At 28.8% G+C, this 22751-nt stretch overlaps 1 protein-coding gene across 1 annotated transcript in view; it reads left to right on the top strand.

Moving 5' to 3' along the window:
• Positions 1–1331: 1331 nt before the first annotated feature.
• LOC113368466 overlaps positions 1332–22751 on the top strand; it is a 383698-nt gene continuing 362278 nt past the window's right edge. The window contains exon 1 of the mRNA XM_026610010.1: positions 1332–2410. Coding sequence (XP_026465795.1) covers positions 2141–2410 — 270 coding nt within the window. The 5' untranslated portion in view covers positions 1332–2140. The remainder of the gene's footprint in view (positions 2411–22751) is intronic.

Raw genomic sequence — 22751 nt, forward strand, 5'->3', positions numbered from 1 at the left:
TATCTAAACATGTCAAACATTCTCTGGTTGTTTTACATCTCATGTAATTAAATTATTTGATTATTCATAGTACAAAATTTAAGATAGAAAATTCTATAAGTTTTGTAATAATTTAAAAAAGCAGACTTCTATTACAATAGAAATTTTAATATATGTATATAAATAATTTAAATAATTATTGTGGTATAATTCATAAATCTGTTTAAAACCAGTTAAGTATAATACTCTGTTTTTTTATTAAATAGGTTTTTTTAATTTTTAATTTTTTTAGGCATTGAATATAGCCTAATTTCTGGAAATTTCTTTTTAATCCATACTAATATAAAACCATATTTTTTAGAGTTCAGTTTTAAAGTTAACAATTAATTAACAAATATAAATAATATTTATATTTTACAGAGTTTTTAACTTTGTAACTAAATATATAACAAAATATATAAATATTATTTATATATTACAAAATTGTTAACTTTGAAACTGAAAATATCATGCTTGTAATTTATATTAGTATGAAAATATGCCATTAAAAATTGAATTTTATATATCAAGCTATAACTAATATGAAGTAACTAATTCAAATAACCTATCTAATTAAAAAGAAGTATTATAAACTTAATAGGTTTTAAACAGAATTATGAATTAACATACTATATTTATCTCAATTTTTGATATTTTTATTAGAATAGGTATTTTATTTTTATTAAAATATAAAATATTAAATTACCTAAAAATAGAGTATTTAAAAAGTAATATAATTTGATAATATTTACATTTATATGTCTTAGTTAGTACTGAATTGTAAAATATTGCTTTTTTTATAGAACTTGACAGATTAAATGCAAATAAAATTGTTATTTTTTTATTTAAAAAAAGCGTTGATTAATATATTTTATCGTGTAAGCTGAATTTATTAAGAAATTAATAATCCAAATAAAATAACCAATAAAAAAACAATTATAAATTTTATTGATTTTAAACGGAATTAAGAATTAACACTCTATAATTATTTAAATTATTTCTATAGATATATTGAAATTTCTGTTATGTTTTTAATTTAAATTAATTAGTACATCACTACATTTCCTCAAAATATTAAGTAATTTAATATATATTATAAACTGACAATATTTATATTTTTATTCCTTGACTATTATTACTGTTTTGTAAAACATTACTTTTTATAGAACTTGACAGTTGCAAACTTGATTTTAAAATTTTAAAATATTTATTCAAAAATGGCGCTCTCCAGCGCCCTCATTATGTTGCTTTCTTTTTCAGCTCTGAAGCGAGTCAGAAGGACTGACGCAGTGTGGCCGCTCGTGAGAGTGTATTGAGGCAATGCTACCAATGCTCGCATACACACGATTCTTTAGTTGCTTGACGAATGCCAATACGAAAAGTACTGTGTTGTTTTATTACTTATGCCTTTTTAGAAAAATAAACTACAAGAACTATTTTAGTTTGATAATTTAAGTTTTAGGTTTAATGACAATATCCTAGTGTTGTGCGTGTCGATTTGCTTAAAAAACTGTTTGTGAGTGCCGACCTAAAAGAGTTTCGTTCTGAAAACCAGTTTTGTTCAGACACAGAAGACTGACTGCAGTGGAATTGTGTGTTAATACCAAGTAAAACAGTGTCAATAGCATATTTTAAATCTTATTTAGGATTAAACAGTGTAATCGTAGCTTAATCTGAACATTCGTATGGTTAATCAATGCCTTTGAGTGATTACTACAAAAATACCTGTTGAATGTGGTTAAGTAGAACATATTGCAGAATGAAAGACAAGTTTCGTGGTGTTGTTACAGTTGTGCCAGTTTTTTATATCAATAGATTCAATTAAATAACGTGAACAAGTTTTATTTGAATGTTTGTGTGTGTAAAATTAATTAACGGACCTCAAAGTTAAACATAACCTCAAAGTTTGCACCTGCACCTAACCTAACATGACATGACAGTGAAGGTGGTTAAACTTACTCGGTAATCAAATTCTATTAATTGCAGTTTGAATTTTCAAATTGTTTAAGGATTTAGTTTAAACTTCACACCAAACATTATTTTACAAAAATGTTTTTTCCCTCAGTGTTCCTCAATTAACCCAGTTACATAAATCAATTATCTTTTATCATTGTCCTTTACCATGTTGGAAAGTTTAGTGTCCCGTTGGACGTCACCCCCCACGGGGCGGCGTTCCAGGGAGGTTCAATCGGATCCCGAATGCGAAGATGCAGCAGGATCAGAGCCTGCTGCACAAAGTCGTCGCAGCAGAGGCAGGGCAGCCAGATTGCTCCAGGACAAGAGACGCAGATCCAGACGATCATTTGCTGATATCTCCGCCCCCGTGCTGGTGCCCTCGGGGCATGATCTTAGGCCCTCCAAGAGCTTGGGCAGATTGGATGGAATGAAAGAGGTGAGTCGAGGAGATTAAATTAAAATGACTTTGAGCGTCTTGATGTAAGCCCAGGTAGTTCTGGGAATATTGTTGGAGGTGTTGCGAAATGTGTGGTTGTTAAGGCAAAGCGAGTTTCAGGCTCGTATTTTTGCATGTTAATTATATATTTAGGCAGGTCCGGTGCTAGGGTCTTCAGCGCCCGCGTGCAATTTTTTCCTTAGCGCCTCCTTCCTTCCCTTGTATTTTTTAAAACTATTTTTACAGTTTGTCATTGATAGTATATGAACAAGTCCATAATTATTTGAAATTATTATTAATGTTATAAATATTTAAAAAAAATATAATAAATTATGATAATATATTACATATTATATATCTAAATCTTTTTGATGGCGCCCCCTCAAAGATGTGCCCACATTTTTCGCATGCATTGCATGCAAGATAGCTGTATTTAGGGATAGCATTTTTATATTTAAATCCAGACAAATCTGATTAAAAAACACAATCATACATTTTCCAGGTGTTTTAATAATTGGTTAATTATTACCTGATAAAACAGATCTAAATACACATTTATTGCTTCACGCTAAAGAAGACACTTTTAAAGAAAAACGAGTGCATTGGGTGGTTTTCAGATCATTTGTTACCTACTGCATACTTTTTAAGATATTTATTAAATATATTCTACTTACACCCTGATTTTCATAAATCACATACCTATAAGTTATTTACCTCCCATGTTTAACCCTTTCTACAGGTTGTCTCCATATAAGGACAACATAAGTCTATCTCAGACTCAGTTCGTATTGAAACGTCGGATAGAATAGATGAAGGATGAGCAACACGTGGCCCCCGGCTCTTTAAATATTTTTCTGCGGCTTGCCCAGCATTTCTAAAGTAGAATTTTATTTATTTCATCAACAACTTATTTATAATGAAATCTTTTCTTGTTGCACTAGCTTATAAAATATATTCTTTTTGAATTAGGATTTTTATAATAATTATTTATTAGTATTTATTAAGCTTTGTACATTATTTATAAGTGCGGCCAGCCATAAAATTTCACAAATCAAATGCGCGAAAAAGGTTGCTCATTTTTAGAATAAATCTATGCAGTGATAAGATAGTGTTCTCTTTTAAAAATTTACAGTTATAGTAGGAAAAATGATCGAGCAATTCGCAAAGCCAAATTTTCATAAAAAAACAGACATATGAAAAACGATATTACACTTTTCAGTGGAAAAAACTACCACGACGTTTATCAATTCCTGAATAGAAATTAGGGGGTGTCCATTAATCACGTGAGGTTTTTTGGGGAAGGGGGGGTTTGACAAAAAATCACAAAATATCACGTGGGGGAGAGAGGGGTATTTTTTTAAAAAAAGTTCAAACATTTTAAAAATAAATTCAAAAAATTTACAGTGAAAATATACGTGATGTTTGGCGGGGGAGGGGGGGGGTAATTTTGAGTATCACCATGTATCACCAAGGGGGAGGGGGATCAAAAAATCCACAAAAACTCGCTCACGTGATTAAAGAACGCCCCCTTACTTTAAACCTTAACATAATGCAGAAAATAAATTAAAAGATTATTGTAAATGTATGTCATTCAATGTCCACAAATTCATATCAAACAAATTGCATAACATACAAAAGTTTACATCAGGTACGTTTTTGTCAAAATGCGGCACCGAATTGCTAGCTGATTGTTTCTAAGTCATTGCCGAGTGGTAAGGGTTAAATGAAACTTTTTTATGACTTTTTTCTGAAATATATTACCCAGAACGAACCCTTATTAATTGTTAAATCAAATAAAGAGTACAATGCACTCGTATAACTTTGTCGTTCAATATTTTTCACACAGCGAATACTTTTATTGCCAATTTTCAAATATGAAATTCTTTAATAACTTATTGCCTTTTATCACAGACCTTTCCCAATTTTATACCAGATCTTATCATTCATATTCTCTTGAAATATGACGTATAAAATGCCCTTTAAAAGGTTGCTTCCTCGACCTTTCAATTGCATCATTGTGCATAAACCAAGTCTTTGTTATACAACAATGTCTTATTAGAACTTGTTTCTAATAAACAAATTCAATTTTAAAAATATATTTGTCTTTACATTGATTAATATGAGTAGCTTATATTGGAATTACAATAATTTCCATGTATAAAATATGAGTAAAAAGTTTTGAATTAAAATATTTTAAACGATGATCTTTACATTCAATAACATGGCGTGCTACTGCACAAAGTATTTAAAATGATTTTAAAATAAAAAATATTATGAACTAAATTTTCTTTAGTTGAGCATACAATGTGTACAAATTGAAGCAATGCAATCGTAAAGTTATATTTATATTTGAATGTTTTGCATTTCGTGCGAATGAAACGGTTTGTTTATATTGAAGAATATTCATGTGCAGTGGTTTTAAAACTGTAAAATGAGATTTTACTCTCATTCTAATTACTCTCTGCCGTTCCGTTAATTAGAACTAAAAGGCTACTACTAATGTTCCATTTAAAACTGAGTTTATTAATTAATTATAATTAATTATATAATTTACTAAACACTTTAGATTTCATATTAGCAATATAATTATATTAGTTAATATTCAAGTACAAAATAAAATTTTTGAATGATTAGTTATAATATAATATTTGCAATTTATTTTTTATAGCTTGTTTTTGGTAAAGGAAATTTAAACGTGAATGGTTTCAACAGAGTTTAAAGATTGTTTAAAGATTTTTTTCATAACCAAATTTTAATTCTTTCATAAACTAGTGGGGTGCATGGTATCGTGTCTTACGGCAAATTGCTGGAACTTCCCGTACCGTAATTAAAAATCTTGATACGGAACCCAAAAAAAATTACACAAAATGTGTACACATTATTAGGTATGCCAAAATAATCAGAAACCTTTATATAAAAAATTTCATTTTCGATTTTTTTGTGATTACTATAACTTGCCCTGCGGGAAGTTAATTAATGTTTCACAAATGCTTAAAAAAACATTTAATTAAGCATACATAATATATTAAATTGCAAAATGAATAAAATAAATTTAACTCTTTAGATTTCATATGGAAGGCAACTACCAATGTTTCACCCAAATCTGAGTTTATTCATTAATTAAAATAAATTTTATAATTAGTTTAACTCTTCATATTTTATATTAGCAATATAACTATATTAGCTATAATTCAAGAACCAAATAAAATTAGCAAGAATAATTAGCTATAACACACTATTTCTGATATAACTTTTTATATTGTGATTTTGTAAAGAAAAAGTAAACGTAAAATGTTTCAACGATTTTTTGGTATATAATATTACCGTAATCGAATTTTATTCTTTTTATAAATTAATGTTTTATTAGGACATTGTTTTCATTATCCAATATAATGGGCAGTACTTCCCTAGGGCAGGTTCATGAGCTGAATTAAATTTCAATTCGATTCAGGAAAGAATGTTGTAAGAGATTTACCATTGCCATTTCATACCGCAGTACCCAAAATGGGCTAATTTCAATTGGAAACATATCTTTGATCCATATTTGAAGTCGCTAATGCACGATGTCAGGTTTTTCAGAGCGGGTTTCAGAGCTTAACCATTACACTATAGAACACCCTGTCAATATGTAATATATTTATTGAAAAAATGAAATTAATCAATTTCCAATCTCAACCTAACAAGAATAGCAAAAGAATTTTATCTTGTATGGTACAACCTTTCCAAGTATTTTTGATCAGTGTTAATAATTGCTTATTTATTGATTCATTAGTGTTAAGATATTGATTCATGTTTTACTAGCAATTATGATTACTACAGCATCCTGCAATTAATAAAGGATATCCTGCTTCCTATACGAGAATTGACATACAACAGACCCTGTACCCTCTTCACAATAATGGTTCAGACAGCATCCATTTCGTTTAAGAATCTCATCATCTTATATGTATCTTAAGTTAAATGCACTAGGTTGTTATACATATATATTTTCTTTAAATTTTGAATCCTAAATTCTCAGTTTAGATGGTGCAGTTTTATTTGCAATACAATTTTAATCAACTATTTAAAAAAATAATAATAAATGTAATAATTGAAATATTAATTTAATTTATAATGGGTTTTATATCAGATTCGTTTTTATCGTGTCATTTTTATACATAATTTTTTTATGAAATATTTTAATATTCTAATTATTTTTCTTATTTACCTATGCATAAGCATATCTATATCTTCATTATCTATCGATATATCTTTTTTTATACCTATGTCAATTTTATTTGACATATCACAAATTTTTCTCATTACATATACAATTATCAATGAAATTTACACAATAATCTTTTTTCATACGATTTTTTTTATTATATTTTTAACAGCAATCAGAACCTTACGTCCTATGAGCTGTTGGACTGAAACTTCTCCTTACTTTGTATTTTTAGATGGTAACCCAATGGTTAATCCATTCATATTTGATGATTTTTGTTATTAGAATTAATCTAATAGGGCTGACTTTTTATTGGTGCAGCAATGTCGGGCAAGGGCTATTTTCACTTGGAAACATATTGCTATCTATATTTCCAAGAGAAAACCGTTGTCCCTGCTGCCTGACAACAGGCTGTTCGAAGTGGGTATCGAACCAGGGACCTCTGAAACAAGTCCCGTCGCTCTTAACCGCTTACCTGCGGGCGAGCCTTTTCATACGATGTGTTGATTTCTGGAATTCAATCCAACGATGGTTAAATTAACATTGCTATCTTAAATTTCAATTACTTCAGGTTAATAATAATAAATAGGTTAATCATACTAAATGGTTGTCTATGTCGGGTTAATGTCATGTAATATGGAAATTGAAATTTTCCCCAGAAATTTCTCTTGCTAATATAATATATATATTTTTTATAAAACTTTTTTTTCACCATTATCTTGTCTCTGTGATTACTGTTTCGTATTTATTCTAAAAAAAATTCTGTACTTTGTTTGAGTTTAACACAGCTCCCGGACCTGCCCTAGGGCAGTACTACGCATTATTATTTCTCTTTTATATTATCTTCATAATTCAAAGAAATTTACTACGAACAATACTATTTAATTTTTATTATTGATATTTTTATTAAAAATTTTTTTTTTACAAAAATTAGTGTAAGAAAAATGAGTTCAACAAAAAAAAAGTGCTATAATAGCGTTAAATAATGTTTAGATTATTCTCCAAATAATTTTCAACAATATTCTCTTCGAGAACAAGAATAGTGCAATAACCTTCAACCGAATTTGTCCTTGCTTAATAAAATTCACATGCACAGTGAAAATATTTTGTAAAATTTAGCGAAGTAAAAAAATGCATCCAGGTTTCTGGCATATATCTGCAAGCTCACGTGATGTGCTTACAAGCAATTTGTAAGCTCAATAATAATGAAATTAATTGAATTGAATCGTAATTTTGATTTATCTTAATTTGTTTAGAGTCTCTTTTTATTATAAAATTATAAAACTGTCGATTGCGAATAATATTTGTAACTACGTGTGAAAATATAATTAGTGCGAGAAGCGACTTTATTCAACAAAAATTGTATACGCTGTATTAGCATTAAATATTACTGTTCATTTATATTTGCTAAATAATTTTCAAAAATATTCTCTTCGAGAGCAGACAAGAGGAATGCAATTGGCAATAACCTTTAACCAAAACTTCCGTTGTGTAATAAAATTCACATGCGCGCAGCACGTGGTAAGTTACGGCTCAGGTATAACCCCTGACCGTCGAGTCGTATGGAATAAAAGTTGGGCACCATGCCACTAAACTACTCAGGTAGGTAATTGATTAATGGCATTCGCAAACCATAACTTATTAGTCATGATAAATTTATCATCAATTCAATTTACCGGCGAGGAAATATCGATACGAGAATATGGTAGCTTCAATGTGAAGATATTTGATGTCTTCCATCCTAACTTGGAATCAATTTAGCAATATAATTTCAAGGGAAAGTAACCCTTACTGAATTGCTGCATCAAATAAAAAATTAACAACTTATGTGAATTGTAATAATAAAAATTTATCTTATATAAGACAGTTTTTTGGGTTGCCATCTTTAGAAAAACGTCTTTGCTAGTGATGTCAAAATCATCATATCAGCTTACAGCACCCTTATTCACATGACTAAGAAAAACTTGGATTTTTACAAGGAAAATTTTTTACTTGCTCTAGAACAAACTATTTTCATAAAATCGTCTGGATACAAATGGATAATATTGAATTAATATAAGATTCGATAGTAGTAATACTATAGTAAATGTCTTTATGCAATTATTTTTTCTTACATTTTCTTAGTATTTAATAATATTTTGATAATTGCTAATTTTATAAGACCAAAAAAAGATTAAAAATTAGTTAGAGCTTTTTCTAATAATTAGCTAGAGCTTTTTCTAAACAAAATCATGTCGCTTGATAACAGTTTAGTTAACAAGGATATTATGCATAAATTCGATTTTTATTTTGAATAAAAAATTAAAATTTTCCATCCAATCTTTTAACCTCGATCCCCAAAATCGATCGTGAGCAATCATCAGTTTTAAAATATTCAAATATCTTCATTCGCATTGAAATCGCATGTGGTTACGACCATATTTTTAGATTCTACATAAACACACGAGAATGAAACTAAAATAAACGAAACGTTTATTGTCATTGGAACTACATCAAAAAGGTCTACTCAAACTTATTTTCGGTTATATAAAATGTTGATCCATGTTAACATATCTCATAAAAAGTTCAGATTTTTACTCTGCAATAAAAATGTATTTTAACAGGCTGTTATGTGTATTTTAACAGACTTTTCCATGATGGATGATTATATATGACAATTGGTTTAATATAGGATTTTGTAAACAAACTTCTGTCCTTGATTTTTTTTTTCAAATATAAATAGATTATAAACAACATTAAACGATTGAATGAGAAAATGAATGAAGCTTTTGAATACATTGAAATTTCAGAAGACTTATTTCTTTAACTTTTCCATTATTTTCATCAGCCTCACATTTCGATTCTTCTTCTCTATGGAATAATAGGATGCAATAATAGGAAAATCAGTTCAAAAGATTTGTGAAGGTTTAACTTATTTTTAAAATATTATAAATATTTTAATATATCTTAGCGTTTTTTTAGTCTTGGTCTTGGCCTCATGTTAGTATCTAAATTTCAATATATAAATGTCTTATCTACATATTAAAAATAATAGGTGCAGTAAATTAATGTTTAGCAAAATGTGATACAAGGTTGTTGTATGAGTAAGCGATGATAAGAAAATAATACAGCTTAATGCTTTTGCGATATTTATACAATGTGAAGAAATTGTTAGATTAATAAAAGATAATATTTAATTAATGATTAATATATACATATTAACCTTAGTAGAGTAAAATTAATGGTATAGTTCCTATCTGGTTTTTATTTAGTCTAATTTTGTATTTGTTTTTCAAGTATTTTCATTCCTTAAGTTAATATAGTTGTATGGATTCCCTGGATAATGGTATAATATAATTTTATATAAATTCTAAATTAAAATTTTATATCTATAATAAATTGGAAATTTATTATTGAAAAAATATAGTATATCTTGATAAATTTCACGTGTAAATTTTTAAAATTAAATACTGAGCTCGGTGTCCCAGAACTCAGCGTCAAGCCGAGACGGGGTAATAGTATTAGCTGTAACTGTTCTGGAAAAAAATAGAAAAAAAAATATTTCACGTTACTTGGAAATTATGAACGTTCAAGTGCAACCTAAAGCTTTGGAAAATTGTGTAATTTTTTCTGTTATTTATCAGTTTTATTAAGTGATTTAAATTTTAATAATGACACAATTTCCTCAAGTTTTTAAGAATTAAGACTTTTTGTTGAAATGTAAATTTAAAATTAATAAAATATAAGTCAAGTACTATCACAAGTAAGCACACATTTTCACAAAAGCTCTAGGTTGCACTTTTTTTTTTTTATTTTTTTTTATTTGGCTTCGCTTACTCTGAGCATTTAGCCACCTACAACATTTATTTACATTCTATACTAATTTTACATCATATTCAATCTATATTCTATTCTTCTTATACTATATACTTTCTTTCAACTTATCTTCTTCACATAAATCCTATTCCTTTTACGTAGTTCAACTTAACTTCATTCTTCCTTTTTTTATCTTCTTACTTCTTTCTACTATTTCATTTTTTTATTTTCAATTCTAATTCAATTTTTATACATTCTAATATCTTATACATTCTAATCATTTTTAACATACATCTTACAATTGAAATTCTATACATTCTGATATTTTTTTTTTTTTTTTTTTTACAATTGGAAGCGCCAGGGATCGAACCAACGATCTTCGGCATGTGAGTCGGACATGCTACCTCTGAGCTATGTCCGCCACAAGGTTGCACTTAAAAGCTCATAATTTTCAAGAAACGTATGATATTTTTTTTTCTTTTTTCTCCAAAGAAATTGAGATAATTCTTTTCCTATTTTTTTCCAGGACAGTTAATGTCAATATTATCACCCCGTTTCGGCTTGAAGTCAAGTTCTAGGACACCCTGTATATGAAGTAAATAAAATTTCTAATATCGTGAATTAATTTCAATGTTTACTTATAAGCGTCATTTTAATATTCATTTGCATATTCATTTAATATTGTTTACAAAAGAAAAAAAATGTAATTTTGGAAAGAAATATGTAAAATAAAAAAAAAAAAGACTACAAAATATGTATGAGACAGACTATCACGCTTACAAAGCCAGTTCGCCCGTGGATTAGGGATTAAAGCTATAAGCTTTTAATAAAAAATGTAGATTTGATACCCCTTCGGATAGCCCGATATCAAGCTGTAGTGATATCAGTTTTCACTTGGAACTGTAGATATCAATAAGCTAAATTGAATATCTCTATTGCTTGATATCAGGTTACACCCAACGCTGATTTTGAACCTATAATTTTGTACCTGTAGGTCCGGGGTCTCTACCACTGCGCCACGATGCCCCACCCTGAGCAATATAAATTTATTTCTGCACCTGTAAATAGATACTTATTTGTTTTTTTGTAAATGAACAAGTAGTGCATCTTCACTGTTTTTTTTTAAAAGACTCTTATATATCCACGCACTCAGTTAAAATTTTCAGAAGATAGATTCGTTCTGATAGACTAATGGGAGTCGGTTTTATATAATTCAGTCAAACGAAACCCAGAAATTTGCCCTTGAAAGCATATCATAGAAATTGTCGTTTAAAATATAATTATAATGGCACGATCGCGGAAAATTTGGCAATGCTCTATTATCATTATCATCCACGCTGTTCCATTTAGGTGACTCGAGCGTTTTACTCAAAATAATTGCTTTTATAATTATTTGCTATTCAATTGTTACAAAGTATATTTTGTAATTTTAGATCGCGCGTCGGTAAATGAATTCGCAAAATCAACAATGGTTTCAATATTTATTGTTATAAAATGACAATAGCAGCATGCATCCTGTTGATGGCAGTTTCACAAATGGTTACTTTTACTAAAAACGTTATTGTTTAGTTTTTGCAGTATTGTTTGGGATGTGTATTCAGATCATTTTCGGTAAATTAGATAGAAATTTTAATGCGTTTTATAATTTATCATGATATTCGCATTTTCAATTTATGTACTCTACATTTAACTATTATTTTTGTCATGATTAATTCTATTTTTATATTCCATACTTTCTATTATAGGTATATACATATTTAGTTAAACTATCATCTTTAGAATACTTACTCTTGGTCAATAACTAAGAAGTCATAAGAATCGTGCTTTACATTTTTATTTAGGATGTCTGACAAATAATATAGGAAGCTAACTATGGACCTTCATAAATAATTCTTTTAAAAAAATCCAAACGTATAACTTTAACTTTATCAATACTAAGACTCTTTTTGTGGTCTAGTGGATAGAGTTTCCGTATGCCTATACCAGAAGCTTTAAAATTTGATACCCATCAAGGATATCGTGATGTCAAGCAGTAGTGACATCGGTTTTTGCTTAAAAATATAGTCGGAAATATGTTTTTAAGTGAAAATAGCCCTTATCGTCATTGCTGTATTAAAAATCATCAGCATTCACAAAAAAAATCATTTTTTTTCCAAAAGCAATTGTTTTGTCAACACAAGCAAGTTTTTTGAATCATTCAAATCGGATGCTTAATTCTCTCAAAAACTGCCATTTTTTGCACATTATCTCCAAAACGGCTCGGTATCTCCAAAACGGCTGGATCAGCCCTTGCCAAAAACTAATCACCATTTCCCCCAATAATAAAAAATTGAATGTTTTTCGGATCATTCAAATCAGATATTCCGTTCTCTCAAAAACTAGCTTTATTTTTTTTTAATTCTTTGCTCCGTATCTCCATAACGGTTGGACCTGCCTTTGCCAAAAACTAATTAGCATCGAATGTTTTTTGAACCATTCAAATCGGTTGATCCGTGCGTCCGAAAACGTGACCGAAAAAATGCGGATACACAAAACACGCCAACACACACATCCATTTTTTCTGAGGTATGCCAAAATGTTCAGAAACCTCTGAAACGTGAAGATGGGCAAAAATGTTTATTTTTGATTTTTGGCTCATTACTATAACTTACCCTTCGGCAAAATTAATAGAGATAGGTCAACCGTTGGGTTGCCCTCTAAAAAGTCATGTAGTTAAGAAGTGTCATCACAACAGCTTATTGGACTCATAAGTTTTGATTGCTGTTTAAGTAGATACAACAAAACCAATATGCTAAAATAGAAATCGTACGGTAACACTATGCTAAAGGTCTATCTTCGTATGAATTGGAAGAAATGAAGTGTCAAAATGCAATGTATTTTTCGCTGCGTGATAAGGCGTTTCACACATAAAACCTAACCTAAAAAATGTACAAACGTCAAATAACCATTAAATCATGAGTCATTCTTTCTGATGATTGTTAACACATGCGTGAAGTTAGGTTTGATGTGTGAAACGCCTGATTGCACAGCAAATACATAGCTTTTTGATAGTTTGTTACTACGAAAATAGACCCGTAACATAGCGTCAACATTACATTTCTCATTTATCAGATTGGACCCTGAGTAAGGCTTTAAAAACAAATTAATATCTATCTACTTTCATCTATTTCAAAAATGTATTTCACTCATTTGAGGTAGCAAGAATTGAAGGCAAGAAATCTCAATTAGGACCTAGATTAGGACCTCATTATTAAGAATTAACAGTATGAACAATTAGTAAAATGATTTCTTAGTAAATAGTAAATGGTTGAGCCTCGACTTTGCAATCACAAGATTCCTAGTTCAAATTCTGCGATGTCTGCAACCTGATATCAAGCAGTAATCATATTTACTTCAAAATATAAATAAAAAGTATATTTACAAAATAAAAATAGCTTTTCTGGGTATTACTGCAAAAATATCATCACAATCAGAAAAAAGCAATCAATGAGTATCAGAACTAAAAAAGGACGTTCTGCAGCCTTCAAATAATCGTTGGTAAATATAATCTATAGGGTATAGATTTTTCTATACTATCGAGTATCAAATTGCAAGAGTTCTTCAAAAACAATAAAATAATTGATTACATCCTTCATTTTCCATGAAATACAAATAATTCCTATACTCGATATTTGTCATCTCACGCTTCCTGGTTTCTCCATGCCAAGGAAGAGATGTCTTCCTTGTTTTCCCATATGATCACGATTATCCTTCGTCGTCTACGGTATAAATAATAACTATTGTATGTTGTATTGTAATTAGAAATAACGTTTTTATAATTGTAAGCAAAAAAGACATCTCGCATACTTTCTTCAGGGAGGCAATTGCGAATAACATACGTTCGTGTTTAATTAGTCGATCATTTTATTGTTCTTCAGCAATTTCGTGCTCGGCGTCCCGAGAAGATTTGTGACAACTGTAAAATAATAACTCATAAATATTTTATTGCTGTGTTTTGAATGACGTTTTCTGTCTGCATTTAATATCAGAATAACGGAATCATCACACCTAGCGTAGGTATAGTTTATTTAGATGTATAAATTATTGTAATACCGACAAATCTTCTACAGTCTAGAGATATAGACATTTAGTACTTATCGTAAAGCCTTATATTACGTTAGGAAATAATAGTAGATGTAAACCGATGAAAAATCTTCATGCATTGTAGTTGCCTTTAGAACATGCGTGTTTGTTTTTGCAAACGCGGAAATAAAATGACAGATTTTATTTTTTCTAATTCATAGATGTATGTGGGCTCGCCCGTAGGCAATCGTTTAAGAGCGATGGGGCTTGATTCAGAGATCCCGGGTTCGATGTCCTCTTTGACCAACTTGTTGTCAAGCAGTAGTGACAACGGTTTTCACTTGGAGTAGCAACATGTTTCCTTGAAAATAGCCCTTATCCGGTCATTGCTGCAATATCCCAGTTAGAATGACGACTGGAGGTTTTCTTTTATTAGCATTCAGTATAAAAATAAAACTATATATTAATATAAGCTATATAAACATATACACTTCTACCAGTTTTGTTTGTCGTAAAAAACTACATGTAAAAAAAAGAAAGAAATTACAGTACTTAACATTTTGTTAAGTACTCCAATAAAATAATGTATATAAATTATTAATATAATCATGATTTTATTCAGGAACTGCAATTAGATCTTGGGAGTCCTATTAACTAAGTGGCTATTTTAGATGCAAAACTCGACGGTTCTCTCTATTTGATATATTTTTTTAGCAATATCAGGAAGGACAATTTTCACTTCTAAACATATTTTAGATCTATATTTTCAAATAAAAACCGATTTTACCTCTTGATGTAAGGCTGACCGAACCTGTTACGAGGACACAGAGCAGCTTGATATTAAATTTAAGAGTAATATAAAATAAACAGGTACCAAGTTTTAGACTAGATTGGCAATGTCTTTAATAATTGATAATGGTTAATAAAGTTAAAAAAAAACACAAAAAGTGTCGTTAATATTAAATGAATTGAAATCGCAGCATTCTACCTATCTATAATTCAATTATAAATTAATGGTGCATGGCTTCGTGCCTTAAGAGAGATCGCTGGAACTTCCCGTACCAAAAATTAAATTAAAAAAGAACTTTGAGAAAATTAGATTTTTGAAAAAAATTGACTTCTTTGAAAAAATTTTTTTTTTATATTTTGATTTTTTCTAAAACTGAAATACCATTTTTGGCACTTTTTGCCGCGTATCTCCGAAACGGCTAAACCTGTCTTTGCCAAAAACTAATTAGCAGGTCTCCTTATCAGTAGAAATCGAATGTTTTTTGAATTATTCAAATCGGTTGGTTCGTGTTCGCAAAATTCTCGATGAGAATTTGTATCTGCACACACACACACATCTAAGGAATGTCAATGTTCAGAAATTTCTGAAGCGTGAAAATATATGAAAATTTTCATTTTCGATTTTTTTTTTGAAATGGCTATAACTTACCCTACAGGAAGTTAATACTATTCTGAAGATTGGAAATATAAGATGCTTTAGGCACAAATTTGAAAAAAATAAATAATGGAAATTGAAAATTTTTGCAACTGCATCTAAGGTATAATATCGCTCTACTACTTCTACATTTAATTGGCAAATCATTAATAAAAGTGCCTTTTATATTCAATAAGCACAAATTTTAAAAAAAGCGCAATTTAAATTTAATTTGCATAACAAATTAATTGTTTAATAAAAATATGGAATGTTTTGTAACCATCTTGAGTTTGAGTTATATGTATTATTTATTACGGCATATGTTAATTTAATTATTTAATTGCTTACACAAATTTATATCATGTCTGAATAATCTAAATTTCAATATTTCCATTATAATATTTATGTGGCCACCGAGCATGTGAATTCAATTACATACAACTATTTTCTGTTGTACTATATAATTTGATTTAGAGATTTTATAGCACAATGGCAACAACGTTTAATGGAGTAAATTGTTTTTTTAAATCTAATTTTGACTTGTTTCGAAGCAACCTTTAACGAATTGTTCTCCTATTTATAATGATGAAGTCTGACATTGATATATTTACTACAGTATTCAAAAACATGCTAAAATAGACAGACAATAAAATAAAGAATTAAATATTTTTCTCAATATTTTTTTGTAAATACACTTAAGACAATGATTTTTGCACTCATTTAAAAGAATTTATTATCAACTAAATTTTTGAAGTTTATGAATAATGCATATTATCGCAATGTTGAATAATAATAGCTAGCGATTTAATTTTTTAAGCATAATTTAATACAATGAATAATTATTTAGATGGATAATGTGTTGCCAATTAATTACTTTTGGATCAGTGGATACAATTTTTTAAATCTGAATTACTTCTTCATTATTATCAAATATGGTGTCTCTACGTTAAGACCTTTATCTTTGCTAACCAAGATTCTAGGTTCGCTATCCATCTCGCACAACCTGATATCAAAGAGTAGTGATGTCAGTTTTTACATAAAATTATAGGTAGGAATATAGCCCTTCTTCTGCATTGGTACAACAATTTGAATAACATCAGTATTAGAGAAATTATAATAATTACAACATACTAAATATAGTAAGGCTAACTGTTTGGTGGTTGTTTCTGCAAAGCTAGTAGTTACAAATTTTCATCTTAACAGCTATTTCGACTCCGAAGTTTCAAATAGTAATTTTATTTGCTAAATTTGTTCTTATTCCAAGGAATTCAACCAACTTAGTCACTAATAATATGGATCGTTAAACTGTATAAATATCAATACGTTAAATCTGTATATTAGTCTAATCCTTCGGTCCATGTGAAGGATATCTGCAATATTAACAATTGTTTGTTTTAACACAGTTGCGAATTTTATCAAAATATCGGATTAACATCCGGAAAAGTATGTTATTTTATTTAATGTTTATCTCGGGCTGTGATCTTAGCTTTCGTGTATCAAATAGTGAGTTATAAAATCCGTGATCTTGTATACAAAGCAACACTATTAATAGTCCCAAAATGCTCATGTCAGTGCCAGCAAGTCGGAAAGACCACTTTGCTAGCCAAGAATACCTTATGACCTTAAGTCTCCTCGTGACAGATAAGTAGAGGCTAAATGCGAAAACAATTCAAAATAGAAGCTAAAGAATGCACGAGTACATTAACGCTGACCACTAAATACAAATATACATATATTTACAAGTAGGGGAAATACGGACAAAATGGTATATATGGACAATATGACACAGTGGCAGTCTTTAAAAATTGGTTTGTTTTAATAACGTTTCCAAAACTGTTTAACGTTAAGAAAACCATTATCATATTCCGGTCAGATGTTGAGAGTCATTGTCGCAGTAATCAGTTCAAACGTGTATCGCGCCAAGAGTTCATTTTGAGGGTGTTTTTGTCATATTTTTTTGACTTATCTATTGTTGATATAATTATTTATATTGAAATCAATGTACTTATGCCAGTCATTTTTATCAATTTTATTGGAATAGTTATAGATGTTTGATAGAATTTTGACTATTTATTTATTTTTGGTCACTTTTGGACGAAATTACATACATATAAAATTGATAAAATGACATAGTACTAATTCGTACAGTTCATTCGAAAGATAATTTTTTTTTATTCAATTTTATTCTGCAATCTGTATAAATTATTACATTTAGCAGAGAATGCTCGCAAGGTAAAATAAGTGGCGTATCTAGTAGAGCTAATTAATATTATAAAAAAACTAAATATAAAAGAAAAAAAAAACAATAAAATATAGTAAAATGTATGTATAAAATGTACATAGTAAAACTATTATAGTTAATTAAACTATATTAGGTATCCAGGTATTTTTCTTTTAATCCTGGTCGGCTGACCTTCCAGGTATACACGACATGCTAATTGGTTAGGATGGACGTCTATTCTGCTTTTATAATTGTTGGCAATCATTGATATTCGTTCTTGAATTGTAGGTATGCCTGTGTCTTTGTGGATGATCCATGTTGAAGTGTAATATTTGCCGCAGGAATTTATTTTGAGCTCTTTTTAACAATACCCCAAAGTTGAATTCCGTAGGTTCGCACGGTTTTGGTGACCGCCTTATATATAAGTAATTTGTTGTAAATTGATTATTCTGATTTTCTGCTCAGGAGCCAATAATATTTTTTAAAGATTAGATCTATCTGTTGTTTTTTGTTCTTTAAATAAAATTTAAACCTGACAAAAGTGGTTATCTTTTATCTTCTACAGTAAGTATTCCGTACTATATGGACAAAATGGGTTTTGCAATTATTGGCACTTTTTCTTTATAAATAAGTTATTATAGTTTTTACTTAATTAAAAGTCTATGTTACGTTGTAGTCAATGGACCAAAGACAAGTAAAAATGATTGAGAGTGGTTATAATATCAATAAATAGGGCATCGTGCTTTAAGGCAAATTGCTGGAATTTCCCGTACGTAAAATTGAATATTTTAAAAAAGCTTCAAATTTTTTTGACAAAAACTTGACATTTCTGAAATATGTTTTCATAACTTCATTTTGTCCGAACTTCCACTATACGTTTCTTTAACATTTTAACGATTTTAGTATCATCGATAAGCTTATTCGGAACACGAATGCATTTCATGACGTAGTAAAATTCATCGATATTTGTACCAATTAACGAACTTGCTGTAAGTACTAAATTTATTTTTATTACATTTTTCAAGTTTCGATAAATGTTGGTAATTGAAAAGTTGCGCCGAATTGCATAAATTGAAACGAATATGAAAATGATTAAAATGTTTATTTGTGTGTAGAAAATCGTTAAGCAACATAGTAACCAATTAATTCGAAATCTATATTTAAAATGATATCCTGGTAACAGAGTGAAGGAAGACTAATGTAAATTAAAAGTTTGAAATATATATATATATATATATATATATATATATATATATATATATATATATATATATATATATATATATATATATATATGTTGTAAATAAGCTCGAAGGCTCAACATTTTTATACTGTTTAAAAAGCTTTCCAATGAATATTTTACTCCTTTTAAATAGCTTTAGATTCAGATATCAATAAATTACTAACTTTATTGTTATAAGAGGCTTAACATTTCTTTAATCACGCATAAACTTTATATCATGTTTCAAAGCTGTTTTTATGCAAATATAAATTTATTTATCCGTAGTTTATTAAATATTAATACAATTTTAATCTCAAAATTAAATATAATCATTTAATAATACTGTAGAATATTTGCAATCGAATGTAATCGAATTTAATAACATGCATATTTGAGCACGATCTTCTACTTAATATTGGAACATATTTTTGAAAAAGCCAAATTGGTACATTTTTTGCTTTCTTATGGCGTAGATTAATATTAGATTATTTTTTATTAAATAAATATAAATATTATAAACCAAATTAAAAATACAAACTAAATTTTATTTATCTATAGTACGGTATATAACTTTTAAACCGTATTTTAATTTTACAAGCTTAATTGCTTAGATCGAATTAATTTTAATTTAGACAAAATATATATAATAATTACTTTTACGCTCATTACGGGTTATTCTTACTAAATTTATTCAGAAATTTGTAATAAATTTATTTTTCTCTATGTTGAACCTAATTTTATTCTGTTCATTTAAATTTGTATAAGAGTTCATTTTTCACCAAATTGAACCATAAGTACAAATATTGCACAGTAAAGCACTTTGAATTTAACTAAATTTAATTTTTATTTTTACCAATACTCACAAATTTTGCATTCAAATATTCTACAAGTTTTTCAGCTATTTTTTGTAGTCCACACCCAACTTCTATATAATCTACTCCTCCTATTCTTGAATTTTATGTCGGATGGAACCATTTTTTTTTGACAAAAGATGCTTTTCATCAGACCTATGATGGAATCATCTATCTTCTATCATATGTGAGTCTTAATAGGAAAATTAAGTTAGAAGTCAAATATTTCAAGATGTATGTGTGCGGACGTATTTTCGTTTTATTATATTGGCCATGAAGGTGACAATCTTCATGGCATTGAGCTTTTACACGGGATGGTTGCTACCCCTGGTAGAAGGGTTAGAAGGTTTTTAATGGGACAAATTGTACACTTCTAAAAGTAAAGTCCGCGAAACAATGTGTATGATGAATAATAAATAAATATAAATTCCTTAACAATAACTTTTTTTTATTTGCATAGATTTATTACCGATTAAAATAATGACAACAACTTAGTGACAAATCGGTGATTGTAAAAAGAACTGCAACAAATACATAAATTCCATAATTACGTGGCGGTATACAGTATGTGTGAGAGATTTACTGTTGCCTTTGCACATCGCAGTGCACGAATGGAACATTTTCAGCTGGCAACTTTTTCTTTATTTAGAATTTGTTCTTTATAACCTGTTACTACAGGATTCATACTCTTCATAACGCCTGCAAATTAGGTAACATTAATTACCAAGTACATATTTCATTTTTTGTGACCGTTTCTTCCAAAACTCGAATGCTTTTTGAAATTGCTAATATATTGTGACGAGGTGAAGGTTTAGGGGCACCCCTTCTTTGGGGTGCAATAACTGCTATTTAGTATATTTTAGCATCGCATCCCTCAATATGAAGAGATTAGCTTCTTTAGGGGTTGTCCAAAAAATCACGAAATATCACGTGGGCGAGGGAGGGGTATAGTAAGATATCACGTGTATTTATTTTTTAAATAATTTTTTTTTTATAGTTCAAGTTCAGTTATGTTCAAACATTTGAAAAAAAATTAAAAAAATGTACAGTTTTTTCACGTAACTAAAAATAAACGTGATGTTTGGTGGGGGAGGGGGGGTTAATTTTGAATATCACCATGGATCACCAAGGGGGAGGGGAGGGGTTTCAAAAATCCTTAAAAACTCGCTCACGTGATTAATGGACGCCCTCTTAGCACCGTAACTTGACCAATGAACTATAGATGGCAGATTATAACTATTTTTTCTAATGTTCTAAGTAATCACGTTTTTCTGCTAATACTTTGATGTTATAAATAAAATGCTACAAGTAATTAAACGTTCTTCCCTTAAAAATATATGATATGTAAAAAGGATGCATATTTAAATTATATGTGTTGTAAATAAACTTCCGAAGGCTTGTCAGAGTATTTCTGTTAGATATAAGTTAGAAAGAGAACAGTCATGTTTGCCGCTACTGCGACCGGTTTTAACTGTATTATCTACCTATTTTATTAGCATTACTTACTTATAAATAAAAATAGCAACATGCTGAAGAACAGAATGCCGTTTTTTTATTTAGTTAAAGATAATTATAGTTTCTTTATCGATGTGTAGTAAATCGCTTTTAGTTTGAATGAATCTGTATACTCATCGAGTAAACTTAGGAGAATCTTCGAGTAAAACTAAGAGAATTAATATTTGCTATTAAAGTTCATGTAATTCAACTCGAAGTGTTGATATTATAATTACTTGGTCCATTTTGGGATAATTTTATTCATCAATTAGTGTCTTAATAAATGTTTTTGAAAATAAGTAAAAAATTATGATTTGTATCGCTTATTGTATTATTGGATAATTCTAAAATGTAATATATTTGATCCGATCAGTTACCTTGTGCTTTCTTCCTAATGTTGTGCATTATTAGTAATCTTTAAATAATGTTTAAACAGTTGAGTCATTCGATATTTTGTTTTGTGTATTAGTGCCTCCAGGTTTTATTACGAGACGATCTCTAATGTGACTAATATTGTTCTAAGAACAGTTGCAAAACTGGCGTTTCATATTTTTACTCTTTAGCTTTTGTGATTGTTGATTAGTTGAACATTATTGCAAAAAATGTAATTGAAGAATATCTAACCGCAACTTTTTTTAATTTGCTATTACAAAAAATAGAAGTTCATAAAAAAGAACAGTTAAATTTGATACTTTCAAAAGTTGAGATGAAAATTATTTGGCGGCTGGAAAAAATATATTGGATATTTTTTCAGAAGTTCTAAGAATCGTGAAATTCTTTTTAGACGGCAGTAAAATAATGACAATTACAATGAACAATAATAAATGATGTGATTTATTCAGATACTAACTTGATAAAAACTAAGTCTGCAAATTTTGAACCACAAAGTGAGGTAGTAGGTACGATTCAGGAGGCAATATATTAGAATCCGTAATTTAAATTCGTAAATAAATGTTATTTTTTAATGTTCAATAATGTTATACATTTCTCAAGCTTCTAATATAGATTTAAAATCGGCACATTATTATTTGCTTTTAATCATTCATTAGATTTCTTATTTGATATTTCA

This window comes from Ctenocephalides felis, unplaced genomic scaffold (genome assembly GCF_003426905.1).
Source record: "Ctenocephalides felis isolate EL2017-DRISC unplaced genomic scaffold, ASM342690v1 CF-g0.4_SCAFFOLD_01170, whole genome shotgun sequence".
In the NCBI taxonomy this organism is placed as follows: Eukaryota; Metazoa; Arthropoda; class Insecta; order Siphonaptera; family Pulicidae; genus Ctenocephalides; species Ctenocephalides felis.